Here is a 22,601-nt window from a genome sequence, read left to right as displayed (position 1 = left end):
GGAGTGCATGGGACACACAGCCCGTCCCGTCCACGATCAGACAGGAGGCCGTCCCAGATCTTGACGTACAGCTCACATCTGCCAACTGCCCTTTTGGGCTGTATGGTGGGGGCTTATACGCTACACACCGTGCGCCTCAAGTTCATTACAACTGGCGGGCAATTTAAGAGCACAGGGGAACGCAACTTGTACACGGCCATCCTTTAAGTGCGCCTTGAAAGGATTCATTCCGCCCGCACCGGTTTGTTCCAATTATCCCCCAATAGTGAAATGGGAAAAATAGTGGAAGTTAATTGACTGGAGAGGATCGTTCTCAGATGTGCCCGAAGCAGAGGAACAAAAACTGATACAGATGGAAAGCGAGGGATAGAAAGAAAGGGAGAAATGGATGGATCGGAGAGGAGGAAACTTTCCCAGAGAAAGCCATAAAACTGATTGATGACTTCCCTCGAGGAATGTTTCCCCAGGTGTGTGTGTGTGTGTGTGTGTGTGTGTGTGTGTGTGTGTGTGTGTGTGTGTGTGTGTGTGTGTGTGTGTGTGTGTGTGTGTGTGTGTGTGGGGTAGTAGTTACAGAGTAGTTTAGAAATGCTATCCTTGGACGCAGGACAAGTGCAATAAAGTAAATTGAGGGTAGAAATTGCGATTTGAGCGTCAATGTTACATCTTGGCGGTGTACACACAAGAGACATGCAGAGAGCCTCCAGCAAGGTGAAAGTGGGTGTGATTTGATTACCTATTCAATGTTAAAATACAGCCAAGTATATACCATAATAACAATCTACAGAAGCCATCCGTGAAAATGATATCACAGTTAGGCCCTGTGTCAAAACTTTAACAGTTGTAGGGCCCACCTCTTATATAGCGGGTGGTCTATTGCTGCCAACATTTCTACCCTGCAGCAAGTTGTAACAATTGAAACCATGACAAGATACCATATAGAGCTGTAATTATGAGTCAACACAGGCCTATCTTGACAGAATCAGAGCAGGTTTCATAATACATTGGCATCAAAACGTGTTGAATTGGCTCAACTTGAAAAAATATTGACATCTAAAATGCTACAATATGGTGTTATGAGTGAAGCAACCAAGATGAAGTGAGTGTGAGGATACCAGATGTAGGGTTTGATATCATTGCTCTCCATTAGCTTTATATGAACTTGACTGCACTTTTGATGTATTTTACTGTTTTATACCCATTTATTTATATTACAATGTGTGTGATTGTGACCATGTTGTAGCCTACAGTGTTTCTAATGCACCAAATAGGAGTGGCTCTTTTTTTTTTCTATGTAGTATGTACAGTACAATGACAATAAAGGCTTTCTCTACTATTGTCCTGAGGGCTGGGCTGATGCAAGCATACCAGCTGTTGCCTATACAGAAACCCCTATGGGTGATGGTACTCCCAGATTAGCCACTTAACCCACTAAGTAAACTTGAGACGGCTGTGTGCTTGGTCCGCTCTTTTCCCCCCCTTTACACCAAATCGGCGAGCTTGCAGATCTGCTACTTTAGGCAATTGCTCTCCCCAGAATATGGACCATAGGGTTCAGGTGGTTAAAGAGGTATACTGATCCAAGAACTGCAGGAGGAAAATGAACAATCTTTACCAAGGTCAAGAATATACGAGTAAAACCACATGGTCCCACAGTACTGTGCTCCAGAGGTCAATTTCTGTGGAAACAATTGTTCCTTCAAATAGGCCTACATCTTCTGGGGGGAAAACAGCAAGGAAAATACTGTAAATTACCAAACATAATTTCACACTACCCTGAGTCTTGACAATGTCAAGGATCAAAGGCGGTCAATAGATGATGTTATATTAACTTCATATCTCATGTTCGTTAATTTCCTAGGATCCGCTCTACTTACCTTCCGAGCCCGTCATCAAGGGGATCATATTTCCTTAGCTTTCCGTACAGGATTCTCAGCTCTCTCTTTCAGATTTTGGCCCAGGGCTGACTGAAGATCATCTCCTCACTGGAGACTTGGCCCAAGTACTCAAAAGAGGGACCTGACATTATGCTGACATCTTGCCTTGGAGAAAACAGGAAATGGCACACGGTGCAGCAGTTTTACAAGCCTGGGTGATTTAAAAACACTGGCGAACTCTAGTACACACGCACGCACGCACGCACACACACACACACACACACACACACACACACACACACACACACACACACACACACACACACACACACACACACACACACACACACACACACACACACACACACACACACACACACACACACACACACACACACACAGTGTTGAAAGATGAGGAAGAAAATATCAAGACTCAATTGCATGTAAGTATTTTCCCATCCCTTTGTAATGAAAATAAAAGGGTCCCCCGTTCAGGAATAGCCAGACCTTGACTGCACCGTTGCTACATGAATTGCCGTAAAAATGGAAACATCCTGGATTAGAAATGTTAGAAAAAAGTTTTTTTTATCGTTTTCATGTTACTCACATGGTCTGTGGCAGGACTGATGACAGCAGATGTATGGGGAGAGCAGATTGTTATGCTGCAGTGCATAGTCCTAATGCAAGTCCTACAGACAGAGACAAGTTAACCTGATCAGTCAATGGTCAGGGCTTTGTCTGGTTCAGTGGTGGTGGAAAAAGTACTTACAGTAAGCAAAAGTATCAATACGGCAATATAGAAATACTCTGTTACAAATAAAAGTCCAGAATTCAACATTAACTTTAGTAAAAGTACAAAAGTATTGGTATGAAAATGTACTTAAAGTACCAAAAGTAGAAAGTACTCATTATGCGGAATGTCCCATTTCAAAAGTTTACAAATGTATACAATCTTTTGAAAATAGCAGATCTACAAGCTCACAATGTGTCGCATCGCGACGCATTGTGAGCTTGTAGATCGGCTATTTTCAAATAGCCAAAATGTATATGGCTAAAGTGGATAATGTATATTTTGTAAAAACAATCGAAATCTACAAAGTAACTAAGTTGTCAAATAATTGTAGTGGAGTAAAAGTACAATATTTTCCACTGAGATGTAGTGGAGTAGAGGTAAAAGTACTGACATTTTTACTTAAGTACAGTAGGCCTACTTTTTTTTCTGGAATATTTTATTTTTAATTTTAATTTTTCACAAAGTATACATACAACCACAACCCCCCCACATCCCTCCCCCCTCCCCACATACAAACCCACATACATAAAGGACAGTACAGATAAAAATAATCAAAACATAATAAAAAAAATAAAGGTACAAAAAGGAAAGAAAGGGAACATCAAGAAGAGACAAATCTGTTGTAAAAACATTAAGTAGCTTCGAGAAATAATAGATCTAGAGCGAGATAGCTGTAGATAACAACCTATACCATCTCTGATACAGGTTGAGGTAGGGGCAATGTTTCCATATAGTCCAAATAAGGTTGCCAAATCTTTAAAAAAGTGTCAAACCCATTTCTTAAACTATAAGTAATCTTCTCAAGAGGGACACAACTGTTCATTTCTGAGAACCATCTCGCAATGCCGAGGGGGGAGTCAGACTTCCATGTTATTGCAATACACTTCCTAGCCACTCCAAGTGCCACCTCTATACATTCAATTTTGTGTTTTCTTAGTTTTGCACTGATAGCAGTGAAGTTACTTAAGTACAGTACTTGAGTAAAAGTACTTAGTTTACTTTCCACCACTGAAGGCATTGGATATTCAGCCAGCAGATGACAGAAACCCCAATTGGACTAAGCACGTGACAGACATTTGTCTAATTAAAAGTGAACACTCAACTGGTACATGCATATGCCTTTGTGACACTGCCAATAGGTCACGCTGTCACATCTGTAATTGGCATTACAATAAAACACAAAGCTCACCTCCATCTGACTGCCACAGTCTTTAAGAGGTAGACGACAGCAGCTGGAGCGGTGCCACCAGGGGCCATCTATCCCACCATGCACACTGATGAGAGAGAGTGGCGTTCTGAAACTTTTGGCAGCCACCACAGGGTTACTACAAGAGCATGGAATACGTTGAGGTGGTAAAGAACATACAAGTCTGTGGATGTATGTATGACTTTAACACAGTGGTGGAAAAAAAGTACTCACATTTTTTACTTGAGTAAAAATATCGATACTGCATTGTAGAAATACTCTGTTACGAGTAAAAGTCCTGTATTCAAAATGTACTTGTAAAAGTACAAAAGTATTTAAATATACTTTAAGTACCAAAAGTAGAAGTACTCATTGTGCAGAATGTCCCATTTCACAAGTTTTCAAATGTCTAAAACGTATAAAAATCTTTAAAAAATAGCTGACCTACAAGCTCACAACGCGTCGCACCGCTCAGCCGAAGTATAGGGCTGAAGTGGTTAATGTATATTTCATAATAATAATCTAAAGTAACTAGCACCACAGTCGGTCGACTGCTTTAAAAGAGGATTAAAGACCTACTGCTGGTTTTACCTCTAGGCTTTATGCCCCCAGTTTTAATTGTTTTGTTTCAGTTTCTTAGTTTTCTTTTATTGATTGGTGTGATGTTTGTTTTTATGCATTTGCCTTCTGTAAGCACTTTGAGATTTCTTGTAAATGTAAAGTGCGTTATAAATTAAATCCATTATTATTATTATTATTATTACTAGTAACTAAAGTTTTCAAATAATTGTAGTGGAATAAAAAGTACAATGTTTGCCTCTGAGATGTAGTGGAGTAGAAGTAATATACTCCAGTAAGGTAAAAGTACCTCAAAATTGTACTTAAGCACAGCACTTGAGTAAATGTACTTAGCTTTACACCACTGCTTGGCTTTTACATTTGTGGGAAAATGTACTCTACAAGCAGAAATATTGGGGTATTCAAGAGCATTTTTGGTTACAGACCAAAACATTGAAATCCCTCCAGCAGTACCTGGTTTCCCATAAAAGCGCTCCTGTCCATCAAAGTAGCAGTTAAGAACTTCACCTGGTGTGTGGTTGATGTCTGGGGTTCAACACATCAGTCTTTAACTCTCGCTGACTGAACACCTGTGAGTGATTTTGGCTACTTCTTCTACAGCAGAAGATAACCTGTGTTCGCATTCTCCGTCCTGCCAGTCCCATTGTGAGACTGGGAGGCCAAAATCAGAAGCTCAATGCAGAGAGAGTACTGTCTTACAAAGATAAATTGTTTGGCGTATCATATTTCTACATAATGTATTTATACGTGATGCATTGAGCTGATCTATAAAAGCCAGGTGTATTTTTCCAGAGGGCAAAAAATGCATTTTTTTTCATCAGTGGTCAATATGCTGGTACACATTTGATTAGACATCTGTAGTCAGAGTTGAGTTGATACCTTTTATCCAAGTTGCACCTAGCAGAATGTGGCAACACACAACATATTAGCACTATGTTTTGAAAACACTATAAAAAGTTTTCATAATTCAGTTTAAACGGAAAAACAACATGGTAATACTCAAATACTTCCAAAGATTGATGTACCAGTCTGCCTGTAAACGACCAGAGAAATTAAGAATACTTTTAGAGGCCATCTCATTCAAAGTGAACAAGGCCTAGTCCCGACTAAGGATTTGTTTAGTCGAATCTAATTGGCGACTAATTGCCAATAGTCGACTAATGCAAAAAATATATATATATATATATTTGATGCATTTTTTCATGCAAAAAAAAAGTTATGCAATAGAGGAACATTCCATTTGGGCTGTAGGGGTGCTTAGTGTCTGATTTAACATATACTATTGGTTTCTCCCAATAAATCATGATGTATATCCTATTTTTGGCAAACTATAGTTAATTAATATAACAAACTAGGCCAATCTCTCAGTCAAATAAAAAAATCGACTAAGAGACACGCAGTTGACTCGGACCCCCCACTATTGGTTTCTCCCAATAAATCATGATGTATATCCTATTTTTGGCAAACTATAGTTAATTAATATAACAAACTAGGCCAATCTCTCAGTCAAATAAAAAAATCGACTAAGAGACACGCAGTTGACTCGGACCCCCCGCGACTAATTAGTCGACTATTCGACTAGTCAAGGTCAGGCCTAAAGTGAACAAGAGGCATTGTCAAATAACAGAGCGTTAGCATAAACACTCAAAGACAGTTTTTATTAGACGTGATTAATTCAGTATTATGTATTCACTGTTTCCTTTGTTCTGAGCTTTCCAGGGAAGGAAGACAAAGGGACGCAACGTGGTCTCTTTTCGCAGTTCTGAAATGAGAGAAACATGCAAATCAACTTATGACCTGATCGACAGAGACACATGAATCACGAAAAACATGCCATCAGGCAACAGTGTGTTAAGTCTTAGATACAATACCCTTCGTGTCCTGGTAACCAGCTGGCCTGGCCTCTCTGTGGTTCCCACAGCTCCCACAGAGATGGTCATCGCCGTCCACTGATTTCCATCTGACACGTAGAAGGAAAACATGTTTGTTATTCTTATTTCTTCATTTGGTTGAAAGTGTCAAGTAGGAAAACTGACATATAGTAAGTGAAATACCTTAGTATAATGTTCTTCAGTGTGTTCTATTCTACGACTTTCCATTATTTTGTAGAAAAAGTGTGATAACTGACCTCCCATTGATAAAATAACAGGCCTTTTTCACATGGTTCCCCTTCGAAATGATCACAGCCTCCAGGTAACACGTTAGATAGATCTAAAGAAGACAAAAGCAGATGCTGAAATTACAACTCATGATCAAGACACTTTTGCCATACAAATGATTTGTGTTTATGGCATTAAACATTGGAACATATAAATAAAACATGCTCTTTTAGCACAGGGCAGATATGACAAATAACTTAAATGTACAAAGCCTATTACAGAAAAGGAAATGACTGTCAACTGGTACCAATAATCAAAAATAACTATGGCCAAAACAGGCCATATACACAATACTTTTATACTTATTCTTTTCAAAAAGTCGTGAAAATAGCTGATCCACAAGCTCATCTGATATGCTGTGAGCTTGCAGATGTGATATTTCAGCTATTTTTGAAAATATTTGAAAATGTATGAACATTCCAAAAAACATTCCTAAATGTCCAAAATAGGGATGCCAGGTTGAAATGGGTTAAAAGAGCATGGACAATGATGAATAATGATGGAAATATGACATTTCTGTTAATTTCATCCAGCTGTTTTTATACAAATGAATGGAAATGAATGGAAATGATTGTTAACGATTACGCAAAAATAATTGCGATTAGCTCAAATAATTACAATCAGGCAATTATATAATAATTGTGAGAGGCCTAGCTGAGATCATAGTGAATCATAACACTGCCACATTTAAGGGGAGGTCCCTATCCCACTTCAACACCAGCAGAATAGAACTCATAGATACTGTGGATCAAGAGAGATTTGGAACGGTTGCCGACAGTGTTTCTGGCCTCCCGGTGAAAGAGAAAAGGTTGGAGCTGAATGTGCAGGAGCTCATCCCAGACACGCGGCAGGAAACAGGAACTGGAGCCCGTCAGTTGGGCATCTGTGAAACACCTGTGGGGGAGACAGGAATATCCATATCACAAACGCTTGGATCTGAGTTTTTTTGCCCTCAGCATGCAGCGGATTGGCAACGCCTGGCTTGTATTTCACAAAACTGTTTGAAGGAAGTCGCTTTATTATTATTTTTTACTGTCCGCCTGAGCCTCTAAATTGAATCCACTCACTACGAAACTGTAAATTTGAAAATATTTGACAAACGCAAGCCACATAGTATTATAATGTAGTCGGCACAGGAATCAACATATGGCATTCATGTTATAGTTCAGATCCGGGAAGCTCTTAGTGACAGGTGATAATTTGAAAACAAGGCTTATTGTACTGCACTCACCCCTGGTGGTCTATGAAGGCATATCTGGGGTAGGAATTCACATCAGGGCTTAGAGTGGCCACACAGCTGTCTATGTACAGACGGAGCGGAAGCTGACCGGCCACGGCTACAGCAGCCTGAATGTGAACCATGTCACCCAGGAAGTAAACAGATGATTCTCTCTCTTTAGTCCAGTCATCTGAGAAGAGATAGATACTGGTAATGCATCAAAGTGCAACGAATCAGCCAGTCATTCTCAATCAGAATCTGTTTACTGGCCAAGTATGTAGCCTCGTAAACCCCCCCGGAAATCGCATTTGCATTTGATTTAATGCAAATGCAATTTCCGGTGTGGGGGGGGGGGGGGGGGGGGGGGTTACGAGGCTACAAGTATGTTCATATAATGAAGAATTTGATACGGTGCATTGCCTTGACATATCGTTGCTGTCCGGCAGAAACCAGCTAACTCCATTTTTCCGGGGGGTTAGCTGGTTTTGCTGACTCCGCAGGCTCCAAACCCTTTTGACCTCCAACCTCATTGTGAGCTTGGAGGTCCATTTAGCTGCACTTATCAATGATGAACAAAACCTCCTAACTCCACTTTTTGTTGATTTGAAAAAGTACACAATATAAGAATAAAAGTAAAGTAAGTTTACTTGTCATGAGCTTGAGGTGGAAGTGTAAGTCTAGGTGAGTTGACTGGGTGTTTGTCAGGGGACTCCAGGGAGGGACCAAGGCATGGCTACTCACTCTGTACCTCCTGCAGAGGAAAATAAACACTTAACCTTGGAATAATATTGATGAAAAGCAACAACACATGACCAGATGGCATAATGTAATACATGCTAGAGCCTGACATATAGTTGGGCGATAAAAATCTTTTGCCGGTGATCAGCGTTTAATATTGGTCGGGGCCTTATAAAATCACACGATAAAATGTGTAATAATAACAGTAATTATGATAATTATAATAAAATATGGTGGGAAGATATGCATCATTATGTAGTCTGTGGCAGTCCACAGACTACATAAATATGCTTAGGCTGCTTGCTTTAGTGTTCTTCTATAAATTCACTAAATCTCGGTGTGGGTGCATATGAGTGTGCAAGTGTGTGTGTCTGTCTCGAGAACCACCTGACCGAACGACTTCAAACCCGGCGAGTGTATCGCCGAGGGCATGGCGTGAAGTAAGTCGGATCTCCATATATGGGCATAAAAGGGACAAGGAAAGCCCCAGCCAGATACAGAGATCGATGTATGGGCATAACAGTGGGGCATGCATTCCCAACTTGCATCGTTCCTGAAATGAATCATTTCCGAATAGGCTGATGCCCAACGGGCAATGGCCAACGTCTAGTACGATGACCTTTGTCATTGGAGCAGCATATACGTCATTAGGGCCTTATGTTATTGCACCTTCTATATTTGCAGTGAATTGGAATGGTCACCCCTTTTATTTGTAAGACATCTCCAGGTAAAGGTGGTGTGGGAGTGTACACAAGATGGTTTTTGAAGATCACAGCATCCTCAACAAACTAGGAAAAGACACAGAAAGTCATATCAAAATAAAACCACTAGGAGGCAGCATTAAGCAATTCATGTTTCCACATTTGTAGTGTCAAAGGCCAGTTATTGAAGCATTGAAGCTAAAGATAGTTTTACAAGCTACATTTACATTTACACATATACAGAAGTTAAAGTACAGTAAAGATGCAATCCAAATAAATAGTTTGCTTAACTAAACTCACTCTGAAATTGTGGTTCAAACAAACTACAGTACTTGATCATCATGCAATGTAATACTAAATTGTAATATAACAAAACTAAACAATAAAATAACAATAGGGCTTAGTATAAAGAATAAGTTAATCATGACTGTGGGTCAATCTGGATATTTTAGCTGCCAGAAAGTACTTCCTCGCAATCAAATATTGTTCAACTTGCACACTTACTAACTTGCATGTTGTAACAACACACTATGGACCCATCAGATGATGTTGTCAGAGGAGATCTCTTATTTTCACAACATGTATGATTTATATGGCCTTGACAACAGACAGGATTAGAGGGAAAGGGTAAAGGAAGGGACAGGGTTAGGGTTGGTCAAAGGGTTTCAATCAAAAGAGAAATTCCGTTCCTTTACCTTTAGTGAAAATCTGTTTCCAGTTCCTGTTGTAAACTACACCTTATGACCAAAAGGTAATTGCTACTAAATTCACTATGCAAATTTGAATCACAGCACTGTCTACCACTCTACCATATATATATATATGGGAGTCCGTGGCCAAACACATACAGTGGTAAACTGCAGGTCCTTGAAATGAAAACATGTGAGAATCACTAAAACTTACATCCACTAACCATTATTTCTGTTCCACACTCACTCAGAAGGGCCTTGATGGTGTACTCCTCATTTCCAGAAACCAACACCTTGCAGTGGTCCCCTGACTCTCCAACAGGTCCAAGCCTCAGGTGTGTGGGCTCAACAGACCACCCGTGACCAAAGAGATCCGCGTTTATCACAACCTCCAGGCTGTCCTTGTGACATTTCACCACAACTGTCTCGACCTTATGCTCTCCAATGTCACGTATTGTTCCGAAAGGGTCCTCCTCCGAGCTGGCTGTGGCACCACCAGCAGGGCCTTGTGTGAGGCCTTGTGTGAGATGAGAATTGAGTTCAGCCTGGCCTTTCAAGTTGGCTTCAAGTGCAGCCAGTTCAGAGAAAGACATCAAGAGAGTTTTCGTTTGGTACGTGTAGCACTCAAGTGACTCAAAATGACACATTATGTACAGAGGGAATATAAAATGTGGTGAAATAAATGCCATATTATGGCTTCACATTAATCAGTGTCTGTTACAACAGCCATCAAAGTCAAATGTGTTTAATCAACTGGTGACCACTGGGGTTTAGCTCTGCTTAACACACCTGAGAGTAATCAGTTGTAATGAATTAGAAAATGTCACGACAGCAAGGCAGACTGCAATCCACATCACACAAAATCATTTATTAACAATACAAAACTGTACATATTGCATTTTGAAAATATGGTTCAGAAATATTCATATGTATCAAACTTTTAGCATATAAAAGACTTCCTGCACACACTAAAACAATACTGACATGGCATGCACCATAACGCCTATCCATTTGTGTTTTCTAAATCTTTGTAGTATATTGTGAAGTTGTAGTGTAATACAATTGAAGGGAAAGGAGTATAAAAAGATGTAACAGCTAATGTAAAAGGACTCAACATTGCACAAGGAGGGGCATGCAAGATACAGTATAGTGATGTTGAAGTTTGGTAGAACCTGGGGTTGTATAGCTCCTGGCCATGAAGTCCAAATATGGTTGATCATCTTCATCAGTTGCGACTGTGATCCACGACTGGGGAACGAGCCAAGGATTCATTTTCTCTGTCCAGTCACTATCACGGCATCAAAATATCACTTCTCGCACATACATGCAAACAAACTGGATTCTGACAATACAGTACATTAGAAATAAGTCTTGTTACTCAGTTTTGGTAAAGTGAAATGGCTCTATTCATGTTATATTCAAAAGGCAGTATAACAGCCTTGCTATTTTTAGGAAAGGCCTGTTTGTCATCAATGAAAAGGTAGAACACGCACATCCACTTAAGTGCCCACGTGAAGGACAAACGACAGTTCAATCCACAGAAAGAGTCTGCACAATAGACCATATTCACACGGCGGCCATTTTGGAATTTAACATTGAAAGTGCCACCCCGTTGCCGTGGCAACCGGGGGGGCACTTCATTCAACATGGCCGCCGTGTGAATATGGTCTATTGAAAGAAAGGTCAGCTATTTATTGCACTAAATGTTTCGATCAGATCTTTCTGAAGAAGATGCATTATTATCGTGTTGACTGAAAGGTTGAGCACAATAAAAAAAAAGACAGCAGAGCTTTTTTCCTACCAGTGTGTGCAGACTAAAATTTTCTTTATGTTCTGTTTGTCATCACTCCCATTCCAGATCACATTATGAGCCCAAGCTGTGTATAAGTCACACTTTCCCAATGCAAATGTGGAAAAGGTTTTCAATGGAGTCTCATCGGTGCAACCTTAAAACTGTGAACCGTTTTAGGAAAAGCTTCAGAACAAGGCTAATGCAATAGGCATTTTTCCCGCAACAATTCCAACTAAAAACTACAGAATTCCCCCTCAAGTCTAGGATCCGTCTTTCGCAGATTTCTCTGACAGTCTTTTGTTGATTCGGTCACCACCACCCAAACCACTTTCCACTTCATGGCATTGAGAGAACAAAAGTATCGAGCCAAATGCTTAATTTAGCTCTGTGATAACATTTTTAGGAAAGGCCTGTTTGCCATCATTCCCATTCCAGCTCTCATTATGAGCCCAAGCTGTGTCTCAAAGTCAACTACTATGAACAAGAACATCCTGCCAGCATAGTCATCTGGAGTAGAGTATTTATGAAGATTGCCATTTTCACTTCACCAATGGAGACGTAGATCATCAAACTAGTTAGTCAATGCAGAGACCATGCCATCTTGATTTTCAGTGTATAGTGGCAATTCACCACTGAACACTAAATCGCAATTTGTGCGGCTTTGTTCACAAACTGCACACCTAGTAACTTGTTATCCATAGCTAAAGATTAGTCAAGGATGGCATGCCTTTATTAGAGGCTATTGTCTTGTTTATGTATTGGCAGAATCCACATTGTTCACGTTCGTACATTATGTGCTTAAGTGCTATTTTTAGACTGTTTTTATCAGGCAGCTGATACAGATGACTGACAACCCAAAGTTCAATACAAAGTTAAACTAACATCACTTTTAAATTCATGTCATAATGCAGTGGTTGCCATCTCTAGTCCTCAGGAAACCCTTACACTGCTGGTTGTCTACCCTATCAGAGAATTCACAGCATTCAAGCTGCCGAATGAGGCACTAGAGACAACCTGGTAGGACAAGACAGTCAGTGGTAACAGGGGTCCCATAGGAACAGAGTTAAGAACCACAGTCAGCATTGTGTCACACTCACATCTAGGAGTGTGACACTCTAGTGTGTACTATAATTTAAAATCTACCCTGTAGGCCTGACACGAGTTGGCACCAAGAATAAAGAAGACAGTATATCAAATCAGTTTTCCATTGTGGAGTTATTTGCCTTCTACTCAGCCTGGAGTTAACAATGAGGTCTTCTGTTGTGGGCTGTGGTTTCGTTGTCAAGGCATTTAGCTCATAGTTCCCCAGCGTCGTGTGTCTTCCCTCCTTTAGCGTCGTCACTCGTTGCCTCCTTGAGCTCTCCTTTATTACCCATGTCTCCTTTCCACACCTCCTTTAGACATTCTGATAGACAGAGGGAATCATCAACAGGACCAGAGAAGCAGGTTCGAAAACATACATTTCATTCTGAATTGTAAATGGCATACCTTGCTCAGATGACTTGAGGATGTGTTCCTCACAGAGGAATCTCTCCAGTCTTTGGTCCTGATGGTGGAAGTACCAGTCCTCTACCATGTCCTCATACTGCTCCAGCATGGTTTCACACTGAACACACATACACACACAGTTAATATCCAAGCTACGTGAAGCTTCCAATACTTAAGTTGTAAATGGAGATAGTAATGATAACAAAGATAATGAACACACACACTAGGTTTGGGCAATATGACTTCAAATCAATATCACAATTATTTCAAACTTTTGCCTTGATTACGATTAAGGACGATTATAAAAATAAAAAATAAAAATAGTGAAAATAGCCCATGTACGCGTTGTGAGCTTGTAGATTGCCTATTTTTGCTATTTTGTACATCCCCATTGTACAACCAAGTATAATACAAAGTTAAGTGGATAATCAGATTAAATTTTTTTTTTTGTTGATTTGTTGACATACATACAGTATGAGAATAAAGATACTTCTTGATTATTAATACCCAGCCGTAACACACACACACACACACACACACACACCAACCTGTTTCTTCATATCTGACACCTCCACAGAGGGCTCGTCCCACAGCTCATATGGAAGGCCCATATCCACTTTGACCCCCTTGTTGACCAGGTTCTTCAACGTGCTCATGGTCTGACTGGTGCCCTGGAACCGACACACACTGCTTTTATATTCATCTGGATCTGTGTGACTGACACCGTTTTTATATGATCTGCTGCTTGCTTTTCAATTTTGTACCAACTTATATCACTTAATTATATAAGTTTAACACTACACATGTTTATTTTTATCAGTATGATTATGACTATTATATGACTCAACATTTGAGTCCCATGGTCTTCCATTATAATATTAAAGCTAAATATTCCCCAAAATATAAAACATACGGTACTAAGTTGTAGTGCTGCACAATTAATCGAAAAAAGATGGCGATTATGGCGATTATTTTTTCAATAATTTTTTTTTCTTCTTTTTTTACTTAATATTTTTATATTTACAAGAGAATCGTGTGAGAATCGTGATCTCAATTCTTATGGAGGAAAATCGTGATTCACATTTGAGCAAGAATCGTGCAGCACTACTAAGTTGGCCTACTGGCAATGTGTGCAAGAAATTTGGCGCTGATCAGTCTAGCAGTTTGTGAGATTAGCTCCGGACAAACACACAGACTCTTATATACGGCTAGCCCCCTACAGAGCACTGTCTGTGTCCTTTAACCTCAAAGTGGGGACCCCACAAGTACAGTCCCCAGCTAAATTATTGATAGTTAGGAACGAAATGGACCCTTACAGCTCTGTAACTCTGAGAGCGTACAAATGGAACCAAATGGTTTCAATGTACACTCTCAGCGTTATGGGGGTCTGTGGCCTTAAAGCATACCAAACAGGGGGTCCTTGGAATTAAAAAGTTTGAGAACACTGCTTTTTTTCCTTTTTTTTAAAAAATTCAAATGTTTATTTATTTTTCAAAGTGGTACAGAATGTAACTCTGGTACAATGGCAGCATAATACAACAACATTATAATACAGCCAGTCCAAGAAAATAATAAATACAAATAAAATAAAAGCACAGCTTAGCAATCCCAATAAAAGTATTGATTACATAGAGAAATGCTCACAATCGTCTGAGGATATGAATTAGAGCTCTGACGTGCTGTCAAGATCAATGTTTGTTTGTTCATTTAAAGGACAACTTTGTTTTTTTACAACCAAGGTTTATATTTTAGCTTGTAATTCAAGTAAATAAAAGATGAGTGTTATTTTTTTTTCATTGACTGCTTTCTATAGTTTTAGCAATTTTCACGATATTTTTTACATTCTGTCCGGTGGCTAAATATGCCTTTTTTACACAATAAAAAAGGTCCTGTGGTCTTTGATGACCAGATGTGAGTTATTGGGGGCTAGAAGAGCTACTGTAATAATAATAAAGAAAACGCCGGGTTATTGTGTAAAAAAAGACATATTTAGCCACCGGACAGAATGCCCCCGCCCACTGTAAAAAAGATTGCTAAAATTGCTAAAACTATAGAAAGCAATAAATATTATTTTTTTAACACTCATCTTTCATTTACTTTAATTACAATCTAAAACATAAACCTTGGTTGTAAAAAAACAAAGTCGTCCTTTAAGGTTCATATAAATCCAAAATCTGTCCCATGTCTCTTTCATTTTTCCCTCTCCATTCACTCAGCCCAACATATATTCATATGATCTAATCTTAATAATTTCCTCATTCCACTCATTGAGCCCAGGTGTTCTAGGGACCCTCCAATTGCGCAGCAGGATTCTGGCAGCTGCAACAAAGTCCAACTTTTACAATGGTGAATTCGTTGTTAGTTATATACCAGGGACCACTGCCCTGTCTGAGAAGGACTGCTTTAACCTTACCTTGGCATAGCGCAGACTGCCAGGCCTCTCTGCATGGACACTATACTGCAGGATGCCTTCACAGATGTTATCTATGGCCTCGGTCAGCCGTGTTTCCCTGAAACCACAGCGAAGGAGCTCTGATCACTTCACTGATTAAAACTAACTAACCAACAGTGGACCGCAGTCTGAGAGGTCAGTGTAAATGAATACATTATTTAGCTTAATTATCTATTTAGAGTTCAGGAGAGGCAACTTACGAGGTGTTGTATTTGATCTTACGCTTCCGTCTGCCAGTGTCCAGAACTTCCCCCAGCTCCAGAACCTCTTTAGAACGGCCCGTCTTATCCAGCGCTGCCTGCAGCTCCACTGTCAGGAACTTACACACTGGACACATAACAGGGAGAATATACTATTAAAGCTTTTAAATATAAACAATATATTAACACAGTGCACCTAGTGCCCAGTCTTCCGGGTGCTCACAGTTCCCTAGTGCCCACTCTTCCTAGTGCTCAGTTATCCCGGTGCCCAGTCTTCCTGGTGCCCAGATTTCCCTAGTGCCCACTCTTCTCCACCCCTAGTGCCCACTCCTCCAGGTGCCCAAATGTCCTTAGTGCCCACTCTTCCAGGTGCCCACATGTCCCTATTCGGTTGTTCAGACGTGACGTTGCGCCCCGCTAGAATAACTTCCGGGTCCCTGTGTGTATTTTCCCAATATGCGCAGTGTTGTGTCCCTCGCTGTTTTAACAGATCTGAGACTAAAATAACGACTAAAGTGTCATTCTACCGCTTTCCTGGCAACGACAAAAAGAAGAGGAAATCGTTTTTTTAATTTACATCTATATATAAATAAATATAAAAAATATATATTATAATGTTAATAATAATAAATAGATACAAATATAAATATATATATTAGCCTACTTTTTACTGTCTATGATATTAGCATTAAGACCCTTATTAACCCTCAATGGTTCTTTTCTGAAAAAGGAGGTTATTGTAAAAAGATTTATGGGTTCCAACATGTTTGTTACAATGAAGAGTGGACGGCGCTGGTGCCTTTTGGACCCGGACGTGACGTCGGACTACAAAATGACGTCAGACTTAAGAACCAAATTGCCCACTCTTCTCCACCCCTAGTGTCCACCCACATGTCCCTAGTGGCCACTCTTCCCCACCCCTAGTGCCCACTCTTTCAGGTGCCCACATGTCCCTAGTGCCCACTCTTCTCCACCCCTAGTGTCCACCCACATGTCCCTAGTGGCCACTCTTCTCCACCCCTAGTGCCCTCTCTTTCAGGTGCCCACATGTCCCTCGTGCCCACTCTTCTCCACCCCTAGTGGCCACTCTTTCAGGTGCCCACATGTCCCTATTGCCCACTCTTCTCCACCCCTAGTGTCCACCCACATGTCCATAGTGGCCACTCTTCTCCACCCCTAGTGCCCACTCTTTCAAGTGCCCACATGTCCCTAGTGCCCACTCTTTCAGGTGCCCACATGTCGCTAGTGCCCACTCGTCCAAGATGCCCAGTTTTGCTCTAGTGTCCACTGCCCAGAATGTTTTGGTGCCCACCTATCCTGTTAGCTACTACTATCTCACACACACACACACACACACACACACACACACACACACACACACACACACACACACACACACACACACACACACACACACACACACACACACACACACACACACACGATACTAGCTGTAGTATACAACCCTCGTAGACGTATTTATGATTCTGACGTTTTCAATCTACGAGAGTTGTAGGGTTCACGCCCCATGGAGACCTGGACTTTCTGCACTATGCCCCGCAAAGTACTCCAAACGTGTACAAATTGAAAATAAGGTGCTTACCCCAAAGCCCCAAATGTTAACTACTTCTACGGGGTAATAGTTTAATGTAATAATCCATATATTTCAATAAAGAAGTGTTTTAATGCCGTCTGTGGCCGAACGCCATTTTTTCACCCTCGTTTACTTCCCGTTTACATTTAGTGTAATTCCGGGTTTCACCGGATGCGCCCCCTCACTACCGTCACTACCGCCCATTGGGAACTTCCGACAGAATCGGCCACAGACGGCATTAAAACACTTCTTTATTGAAAGATATGGACTATTACATTAAACTACTACCCCGTAGAAGTAGTTAACATTTGGGGCTTTGGGGTAAGCACCTTTATTTTCAATTTGTACACGTTTGGAGTACTTTGCGGGGCATAGTGCAGAAAGTCCAGGTCTCCATGGGGCGTGAACCCTACAACTCTCGTAGATTGAAAACGTCAGAATCATAAATACGTTTACGAGGGTTGTATACTACAGCTAACACGATACAGCTGTTCATAAACCAACAACAGGCAAACGAACCCTGTTTAATAATAGGCTACAGCAACGTCTGTAATATTATTAGTAATAAACACATTTAGTTTAGCTGGTGATACTGTTACCATGCAGTAAATACCCTCGCATCTGTTCGGCAGCCTCTCGTCCTGCTCTGCCAACGTCAAGCTGCAGCAGAGAGAGACGAAACACAACAGAAAGACGTCCATGTTGTTGTGTTTAACAAACTTATAGTTAATGTGTTTAAGTTAAATTAAAGTGAAGTGAAGAAGTTAAGTCAAAGTGGCCACATCATCATCATCATCGGCATGTGTCTGAGAGGGACAAGGTAGGACGCATGCGCAGCACACATCGCTTGGAGTGGCAGATTGATTTGGGCTGGTGGTTCGATTGAGGACGATAAGTCGATAGTCGAACACCTCGGACGATACTACGACACTTGTGTCGTTGTTAAAGAACCGCAATGGAAACAATTATGCTGTAAGCTTTTTTTGCGTTGATTGATTGATTTATTGAATATTTTTAACAGTTTGTAAAATAAAATAAAAAAGCACAGAAAGTAGAGTTTAATACAAATACAATGCTAAAAAGGATTAAACCCAAGAAAGCATTATGGCTTGTTTCCATTGGGGTCCTGCATATTCAATCAGGGGGGGGGGGTTCTGGTGATAGGCTGGAACTACAGGGGCCAGTTCCGAATTGCAGCCACCTGTAATCTGTAAGTGCTCTTTTAGAGCGTTATCCTGTTGATTATGGTGGGTCAGATGTTTGTTACAGATCTGAGATGTATGTATGTGTGTGATATGATTTTATTTCATGATAAAGACGTCAATCAATCAATCAATCAGTTGTAAATTGCCTGAAAATATCCGATCTACAATCTCACAGTGATTTGATTGGTTGATTGATTGAATACTTTATTAACAGTCTGCAAAAAAAAGCACAGAAAGTACAGTTCTATACAAAAGGATGCTATGGATTAAAACCCAAGAAAGCACTATGGCTATGCAAAAACATCATAGACAAGTAGTAATCAGAAAGAAAAATATGTGTGGGGGGGGGGGCATTTCCAGTGATAAACTTTTTACAGGGGCCAGTTCCGAATGGCAGCCACCTGTAAGTGCTCTTTCAGACGGTTTTTAAGGAGAGTAAGGATTCACATTTTTTTTTATCACTGTTGGTAGGGTATTCCACGTTTTGGTGGCATAGCAGTAGAACGGATTTAACCCTGTGTTTGAGCCAAATCTGGGTTGAAAGTGATTTGTGGAGCTCCCTCTGGTGTTGTGTTTGTGGACATCTTTGACGTTTTTGAAGTAGTTTGACAGGTACATGGGTGTTTCTGTGGTGTAGCCTAGTGTATCTTGTAGACCAGGCACATTGCAAGTTGCTGTAGGCCTACTCTGTCCTCTGCCCTGAGCCATCCCTAGCCTGGGACCAGACGAATCTGCGAGTGCAAACAAAAATTGCACTCTGCGATTTGGGTCTGGCACCGCTCCATAGAGAATCCATTTCCCGCTCCAGAAGACGTGGGTGACCAATCAGGGCCCAGTATTCGAATATGGGAGACTGTAATTGGTAGTTGGTTGTAGGTCTAACCAATTGCGTCGAGGGCCATTGTTTTGATCCCGCCCCTTGGGGAAAAAAACGTCCTCATGGAAGCACCAGACTCATCCCACGCAGTGATATAGTCTGGCTACGCGAGGCTAAAGCCATCCCACCCTAGCAAAATGAGCAGAGGGGTTAAATGAGTTGTAGGTGTAAGACCAAGAAGTAGGGATGGGCAATATTATCGATATCACGATATATCGCGATATTTTATTTCGCGATACTGTATCGCGATACTGTATACTGTATCGCGATTAAAAAAAAAAAAAAAAAAAAAAAAACTTTTTTTTTTTTTTTTTTTTTACTTTTTCAGATACAGGCTTTATGAAAAACATTCAAAGAACCTATCACAGATCTGCAGCTACTCAATATGTAGTGTATATATAAACAATATGTAGTTGTGATATATGTATATATCGCAATATATCGCAATATATCGCAATATATCGCAATATCGTGATACGACCCAAGTATCGTGATGCGTATCGCAATATAATCGTATCGTGACCCAAGTATCGTGATACGTATCGTATCGTGAGATTGTTGCCAATACCCATCCCTACCAAGAAGTAGCCTGACCAGTTTGTTTTGGGATGTCTGGAGCCTTGAGGCCTTTGTGGTGCTATGGTATCATGATCAGATGTATATGTGACATATGATTTTCATTTTATTTCATGATCAATCATCAATCATTAATCAATCAATCAATCAATCAGTTGTAAAGTTGCGCTCCGAAAATATCCGATCTACAATCTCACAACATCGGATATTTTCGTTGTGCGACACCGTCCGTACAATGAAGTCGCCATAAATCAGGCCGAATTGAAGCCATTACCAACAGCTGTGGTCCATTTGAATGTGCATTACTTCTGACCCATTTTATATAATAGCTCTATGCTTCTGACTGCTGCAGAAATACATTTTGTGAAATATGACCATACTCTTCTTGTCTCAGTTGCTTTGCACCGTAGCCTATAGGTGACGGCAGCCTGACGGGTGGATTACTTTATCATAACTTAAGATATTTGACAAGATGAGTTACTACTGCGGCCCAGACCCTGATTGAATTTTTATTGCGAATGCATAGCCTACGGGAAATGGGCATAATAAATCACTGTGACACTGAGGATTTACAGGCTGTCAGGGTGACATTGTTCACAGGTGGGTATGTGGGCCAGATGGTTGTTGAGAGGTAGGCCTGTGTGTGTGTGTGTGTGTGTGTGTGTGTGTGTGTGTGTGTGTGTGTGCGTGTGCGTGTGCGTGTGTGTGTGTGAACGAAGGTGGCATTTATAAATAGGCATTGTCGTGCAGGAATTTAATTTCAAAGTATTAATACCATGCCCCTTTGTGCCATTTGCCTTCATAGCTATTTTGTTCTTGTGTATTCTATTCTAAGATCCCTTTTAATAGGTCCAGTATGTGATGTGACAATGATATCTGATATACACATATACTATATATATATAGGCCTTGTATGTATGTGTGTGTGTGTGTGTGTGTGTGTGTGTGTGTGTGTGTGTGTGTGTGTGTGTGTGTGTGTGTGTGTGTGTGTGTGTGTGTGTGTGTGTGTGTGTGTGTGTGTGTGTGTGTGTGTGTGTGTGTGTGTATATATATATGTCACAGGGAAATTGGCATTCCAGGGAAATTGAAAGAGGAGCGCTCGCTTTTACGCGCGGGGCTTCGGCGCGAGGCGGGGCTTTTCGAGACAGGGTTTTTTACGCGAGGCTCGCGAGGAGGAGGAGGCGCGAGGCGGGGCTTTGATACGAGGCGGCGCGAGGAGGAGGAGGAGGCGCAAAGCGGGGCTTTGATACGAGGCGGCGCGAGGAGGAGGAGGAGGCGCGAGGCGGGGCTTTGATGCGAGGCCGACCTGGCTTTTGTTGTCCCCCCCACATAGCAACCAGGAAGCTACGCTAGGGGAACGCTGAACACGCGTTCACACGCACACGTGATAATAGTTGTTGTCCATGACGGAGGCGCGCCGACTCAGCAGAGCTTGAGGCCGAGGAGGCGCGCCCTCGTGCCTCCAGGCGTGAGTGCCCGCGCCGACCGGCCGAAGGTCTGCTAGTCGAATCAGCGCCGTCCGAGTTGTGAACCGATAGGGGGAGAATAGATCTTTTCATGGGTTACAGTCTATGGTTATTATCCAGTGTCCACGACGACACATATGTGTGCGTGTGTGCGTGTGCATGTGTGCGCATGCACACACGCACACGCGTGCGCACACATGCGCATGCACACACGCACACGCGTGCGCACACATGCGTGTGCATGCGCACACATGCACACGCACACGCATGCATTCATTGCCCTCTAGTGTTGGTTATACAGAATTGCCTGGGTGGGTGGTAAAAACAAGCGCTCCTTTTTCAATGTCCCTGGAATGCTGTCGCATATATACACATACAGTGGTGGAAAGTAACTGAGAACATGTGCTCAAGTACTGTACGTTGAGTTATGTCACTTGGTGTTGTTGCCGTCAATCTATTGTCCGTCTGGAGGAATCTAGGGTTACAGCGGCACCAGCTACACTATCACCCTATGTATTGTGGTTACACACACATGCACACACACACACACACACACACACACACACACACACACACACACACACACACACACACACACACACACACACACACACACACACACACACCCAGGGGGGTCCCCAAATGAGTTTTTGGGGGTCCCCAGATGATTAGCTTAATGTGCAACATTGTTTTCTCACTCAACAGCAAACTCAACAGGGGTCGTGGCCTCGAGTGTAGTAGAAGAGGATCGTTCTGATGTTGACAGTGAAGTGGTTAAAGTGAAGGGGGAGCTCTTTATTACTCAGATGTCAAGAAACACACGCTCGAACAGGCCTTTCCTGCATTGGACTCCCATTCCCAACGTTGAGAAATTGAATCCCACTGCTGACGCAACTATTTTACTTTGTCTATGTGAAATGGCCTGTTCAGACACTCAGACACTGTTCAGACAGATGAAAGACTGTTAAAAGGTAAGAGTGTTAAAAAAAAAAAAGTTAGAGGTGGTGTAGCCC

General features: G+C 41.4%; 2 protein-coding genes across 4 annotated transcripts; both read right to left on the bottom strand.

Annotated features, from left to right (window-relative positions):
• Positions 1-6,283: 6,283 nt before the first annotated feature.
• Positions 6,284-10,531, bottom strand: LOC308101469 (zona pellucida sperm-binding protein 3-like; the record flags this gene model as incomplete). The annotated part of the gene is made up of 7 exons (XM_080450886.1): positions 6,284-6,392; positions 6,561-6,643; positions 7,302-7,485; positions 7,823-8,000; positions 8,458-8,561; positions 9,218-9,336; positions 10,163-10,531. 7 exons carry the CDS (start codon positions 10,529-10,531, stop codon positions 6,284-6,286), a joined length of 1,146 nt encoding a protein of 381 aa, XP_080307012.1.
• A 260-nt stretch (positions 10,532-10,791) lies between these two features.
• On the bottom strand, positions 10,792-18,281 carry cnpy4 (canopy FGF signaling regulator 4). 3 transcript variants are annotated; one of them, XR_013934651.1, is made up of 7 exons: positions 18,078-18,281; positions 15,871-15,997; positions 15,632-15,728; positions 13,767-13,889; positions 13,219-13,336; positions 12,857-13,135; positions 10,792-12,822 (listed from the first exon to the last, which is right to left on the bottom strand). XR_013934651.1 is itself a non-coding variant. In XM_080452124.1 (6 exons), the coding sequence occupies exons 1-6, from the start codon at positions 18,163-18,165 to the stop codon at positions 13,026-13,028; spliced, it is 663 nt and encodes a 220-aa protein (XP_080308250.1). In that variant the 5' UTR covers positions 18,166-18,281; the 3' UTR covers positions 10,792-13,025. The 3 variants fall into 3 exon arrangements, 2 of the variants coding, with proteins under 2 accessions (XP_080308250.1, XP_080308251.1); XM_080452124.1 differs by having other exon boundaries at positions 10,792-13,135; XM_080452125.1 differs by having other exon boundaries at positions 10,792-13,135; positions 18,064-18,162.
• Between the last annotated feature and the right edge of the window lie 4,320 nt (positions 18,282-22,601).

This window comes from Gymnoscopelus braueri, assembly GCF_963280865.1.
Source record: "Gymnoscopelus braueri genome assembly, chromosome: 15".
Lineage (NCBI taxonomy): Eukaryota > Metazoa > Chordata > Actinopteri > Myctophiformes > Myctophidae > Gymnoscopelus > Gymnoscopelus braueri.
The sequence above is the reverse complement of the archived record's forward strand: the minus strand, read 5'-3'. Positions and strand labels throughout refer to the sequence as shown.

Bases quoted from the DNA above. Each gene is read 5' to 3' on its own strand.
- cnpy4 (XM_080452124.1), bottom strand. From the start codon at position 18,165: ATGGACGTCTTTCTGTTGTGTTTCGTCTCTCTCTGCTGCAGCTTGACG. The intron at 15,729-15,870 runs GTAAGTTGCCTC...CTGTGGTTTCAG, and splicing joins AAGATCAAATACAACACCTC to GGAAACACGGCTGACCGAGG. The intron at 13,136-13,218 runs GTATGCCATTTA...TCTGTCTATCAG, and splicing joins CCTCAAGTCATCTGAGCAAG to AATGTCTAAAGGAGGTGTGG.